Below are 5,298 nucleotides of genomic sequence, written 5' to 3' on the forward strand. Positions count from 1 at the left end.
TTTGTTTTATGATATGTGTTTTCTCTATCTTTGTTAACGCTTATCTCAGCCGATGCTCATTAAAAAGATTATATGTACATATTTTGTGTGTAAAGTAACGATGTTAAGAATTTTACATTAAATTTATTTTGATAATAATTTGTAACTGGAATACCTGTATCAGCATTTTGTACAAAGTGTTCGTTTCTATTGTAAACTTATTCTCACGGATTTTTTTTACCATGTTAACACAGCTTATTACAATATAAATTTGGAGTGTGTCACAAAAATACAAATCGTCTGTAATTAGTATATATGACAACGTGATCACAGATTCATGCTTATTCTTATTAAAATTTTAAAGAAATTGGTGTATTTTTGTGAAGTAAATTCACGAAGTTACAACTTACTGTGAAATAACGTAGATGAAATCGGAATGTCATGAAGTTGAATTGTTACCATCGGTCTTTTGTAAAATTAATAAACCCATTACTGCGTTAATCACACAGTAGATATATGGTTATAACTACTGCACAAACATGTATAAGATTATTTGAATCTTGACTCTGTTTACTTTTGTTGAAATCTTAGTGCGCAATTCAAGTTTGGTTTACTTGACATATATTGGCTCATCTAGAATGCCAATTGCATTCCTTTGCCTGTTCCCATCATTAGCACAAAACTCTCCTAAAAACCACATACATCATTTCCTTTCGCCCACTCCTTGCACATGTGTTACTTCTATTATAATGTCAATGAAATAGTGAACATGTATATGTTGCGGATGGCTGTGCAGTATCATGCAACTACTGTACATATTTTAAAACGGTAATACATGTTTGTTTGCTGTGGTATATATTTCATTTGTTTAAGATATATTAATGGCTTTAACTACATTTTAATGTTATGGTATTACTTAGCAATTGAGAACATCGCGGCGTGTAGTGTCCGAATGGTTTTACGCCGATGTTTCTTTTCTTTTTTTACAGCAAATTAATGTTTTTTTCAGACGCCTTTCATTAAATCAATTTGCTTAGTTAATTATAGCGTTTTAAAGGCAAATGCGTCTAAACACATATCCTTTTATGATCTGTTTAAATAAATAAACCACTAAAAATATTCTTAAATATATATTATTACTATTATATAAAGAATATGTTTAAGTCGTAAACTCAAGCACGCACAAACTTTTAGTATTCGTCTTATTATGGTATTCGTCTTTTTATGGAAACACTTTGTCATTTTTGCACATCAAAACCTCGATATTTAGAAAATTAATCAAGAGACGTAAGTAGTTATATTATCATAAGGTATGATCTATAATATGATTAGAACTGTACTTTCCGTTAATTTCATTTCTTTAATTAAATATAACTAAGAGAAACGTAACTGTACGTGATATCAGCCACGCGACGAGAGGTTACAATTAAGTCCGATATCAAAAGGTGAACAGCTGCGTTACTTGACATTTCGATCTTACGCATGAAAAGATTGTACTAAATATAGATATATTTGCGTTCGTCGTATTCCGAAGCGAGAGTATATAAGTACTCGCGTTGCAATATATCGGCATATTCTCTCTAGCGAGTTCAAACAGTTCATACTTTACGTTCACTGAAAAGAGACTGTTATATAATTAAAAAGTTAAATTAAATAGAACTTTCAAGTTCGGTGTTTATAATATCATACATTTCTTTTAATTATCATTGTAATTTTAGTTATTTTATCGGGATATAATACTATCGTTTATTGATATGGGACATAAAATAGCGGCACATCTAGAACAGAGCGTTTGTGTTACAAAATCATCATGGTATGTAAGAATGCATTTGTTTTTATGTTGTTAAAAGTGGCTTTTACCAATGATGAAGTTTAAGTTAAAATCAAGTTTTAATCGAAAGTAATCATATTTATTTTGTTGTTTTATATCATTATTTTCTGAATGTTTTTTCCTTCCTCTTCGAGGAAATGATGCCGTATCCCTTTTTATTGCGTTTCTTTTAATCTACGATGAAGTTAAACAATATAATATTGTATGTTTTTGTCTTTTTTTCTATTTATTCATTCATTTTCTTTATTTATTATTTATTTGTTGGTTGTTTTTGTTTGTGTGTGCGTGTTTTTGTGTGCGTTTGTATGGTTATTTTTATGTTTTTGCTGTTTTGGTTTTTTGTTTATTTTTTAATTTAATTTAATTTTATCTCTTCATTTTTAATGATTTATTTGGTAGCTTTAAAATATGAATGTACCGCTATGAATGTTTCTAAATCAATATATTTTATGTTAACATATATCTTATAATTTCATATAGCTCGAAGTTTGGACGCTACTGTTCATTGCTATCGATTGTGGTACTAATAGCAGCCATCGTAACTGGGGCAACTAAATCATCAGCAAACAAGTCTTCACATATCGCATTTCTACATCTACTTTCATTTGCCGCACATTTCGGGGCACAATGCTGGGTCACATTTGTAGCAGGTAGTTTATTGTTATCTTTTATTTAACAAATAAAAACATTATAATTTATTTCTCGTCCATTATAAACCAATTTAGAATTTTGAAACGTAAAGATTGATGTATATTTGAGCAACGGAAACATACGACAACGGAAGCATATGACAAACTCGCTTTTTAGCAGTTATTTAGTGTCGATATTTTTGTTTTGTTTTTGAAAATGTTTTATTAATACAACTAATATCAATTGCTTACAGATAATACACTTTATACTATCATTTTATATGTGTATTTTGTGCTCATTACTAACAGAAAGCAAATTGCATCGGTATCTCGTTATAAAAGGTTGTTTATGCTATCAGTAGTTTTTATGTTATTTTTCAATCTTTTATTCCAGGATTCGCGATGTTTTTCAGTCTACCAAGAATTATGTTCGGGCATTTACAGAGTAGAATGTTTCCTCTGTACTTCACAACAACCTTGATTCTTTCATGCATCACTCTGCTAACATTTGTTGTACGACATCCGTTTTCTACTTTATCGTCATCAGAATCGAAACAGGTAAACATTAGGAAAATCAATTGAAAATTGAATAATTTCAGAGTCAATTTTTGACCATTGGCTTATTAACATTCTTAAAGAAGGCATTTTGCTTATATAGCTTAACGCAGACAAAGCATATAGATGGCATGTTTAGTGTTAACAATAGTTTAATTATATATAAAAATACTTATTGTAAATACGGCTTTATTAGAAATATCAAAAATTAGATAAATATGTTGATTAAAGAAAAGAACACTTGTAGTGACATTGCATTACATGACATACTGTAACGTAGTAATCTATGTGATGTTAATTTGTTTAGCACTCAAATGCGATCGGGATATTTTTTAATATGTAAACAACAACGTTATATCAGCAATAAGGTTTCCTGACATCTGCTTTACATAAATATAATTTTTTGCTATATCTAAACATATTTTCTTCACATTATACCAAGCGGTATTCTTGTATTTTTAGAATTTCTTTTGCAGCTATATAAACATCTATGTGAATTGATAATCATCATTATAATTCTATGTTTCAGTTGCTGGGACTATGCATATGTGTAGTATCAACATTCGTCAACAGTTTTTACATTGCCCCAAGGATCGTTGAAGCCATGATAAGTGTTTTTGAAATAGAAAAATCTTCAGGTGTTGCCTATGTTGTCGGATATTGTGATAAAACAGAGCTGAAGAAAGATCCAAAGTACGCAAAACATTACAGAACATTTAGACTTTTTCATAGTGTTTCTGGTGTCGCTAATGTCATCACACTTATATGTAATATTGTGTATTTACATTATTTAGCAAGTTTATTTGTTAAGTTAGATAGTACGTGTTGCTTATGATCTTGTCGTATTATTATATGCCGCATGCAAGATATTGTGTTGCAAATGATCCTTAACGTCTAGTCTACAGGTCTGTTTGGCCTAATATTTATACTGATCTCAAAAATAATTTCATCGGTGTTAGCTAGGTGATTATCTAGCTCGTCAAAAGATGTTTGACTTGCTACCGAAAGGCATGCGTAAATTTGATGTGGCTATACAAATTTATTGAAAGTTGCCACAAAATAATTTTGATTAAGTAAACGCCATCCATGACATGTTTCCTATTAACAAATTACATGACAGAATCGAATTAAATATTTCATATTGAAATAAGTAATAAACGATGTAGAATCTTTCTTAAAAGAATTGAAGAGAAAACATATCAAAATGATACTTTAAAGAATAATAACGTTGTAGAATAAATCTAGCTGAAGGTTTGTTAATTTTGCCGCTTGTTGTTATATTACTATTTTAAGATACTAGTTATACATTCATTTATTTTAAATCTGCTCATAGAATGACATATACATTTGTACACCTTTATGCAATGTCTACCTTGTCGAAATATACGGATACGTCCATTGTTTGATATTTTATCTATGTAAGAATTGATAATGTTTTTATAATATATAAAATATATATTGTTTTCTACTTTGCTTTTTTATTATTATTTTAAAAAGATGATTGCCTTAAATTATAACAAACAACTAAATCTTATAATCTCCATGACAAGTCCCAGGTGCCATTAAACTTAAATTACTCCCAGTTCAATTACAAGAATAAACAATATAATTGCAAAAGTTTGTTATCTTCAATTCATGATCACATATTTGTTCTTATTAGTTAAATATTACTTTAGCATTTGTATCTTTATCATTTCGTTTTATAAGTGTTTTGTCGATCAATAATAATGATAAGTTGAAGACAAAAAAATGCTTATATGTCTCAATAAAGCATTTTATATTTATATGGCCACAATAATAAGTAAAACATGCCGTTTCAATTATAGCGAGTCAGCGTTTGTCATCCGTCTGACTTTAAAATAACTTTTCTCCGAAATTTTTCAACGCGTGATTTTTTCCGGATTGCAGCTGATGCAGACAGCAATAAATCACTGAAAGAATAAATCCTGCAATAAGCGGAAGATACGACCAGTGCAGTGGTGGAAACATGAATTCAATCAATGGTAGCATTATTTATATTGGCATTGTAATAAGGAACAGTCGCGACTGACTTCCATTGAACATTAAGCATAAAGAATTGATTTCAATTTATTCAACTACTGCCGCCATTTCTTTGTTTGCCAATATTCTTTGCAAAGTTCCGATCCAAAATAATCTTACGATTATTATACAAGTAGCTCGTAACAGGAAAATGCTAACGCATCAAAAAATATCCCGCCGTGGCTTGGATTCAAGCTTTGTCCATCAGAATCGGATCGAAATAACACCGCCATAGACAGCTATTCCTAAGAATTTTTTCTCTCT

General features: G+C 29.8%; 1 protein-coding gene across 1 annotated transcript; it reads left to right on the plus strand.

Moving 5' to 3' along the window:
- The first annotated feature begins 1,548 nt into the window (after positions 1-1,548).
- LOC132751887 (transmembrane protein 205-like) lies at positions 1,549-4,462 on the plus strand. The gene is made up of 4 exons (XM_060742096.1): positions 1,549-1,792; positions 2,291-2,460; positions 2,834-2,997; positions 3,524-4,462. The coding sequence occupies exons 1-4, from the start codon at positions 1,734-1,736 to the stop codon at positions 3,827-3,829; spliced, it is 699 nt and encodes a 232-aa protein (XP_060598079.1). The 5' UTR covers positions 1,549-1,733; the 3' UTR covers positions 3,830-4,462.
- The last annotated feature ends 836 nt before the right edge of the window (positions 4,463-5,298 follow it).

This window comes from Ruditapes philippinarum, unplaced genomic scaffold, assembly GCF_026571515.1.
Source record: "Ruditapes philippinarum isolate M1 unplaced genomic scaffold, ASM2657151v2 ctg285_1_1_1_1, whole genome shotgun sequence".
NCBI lineage: Eukaryota > Metazoa > Mollusca > Bivalvia > Venerida > Veneridae > Ruditapes > Ruditapes philippinarum.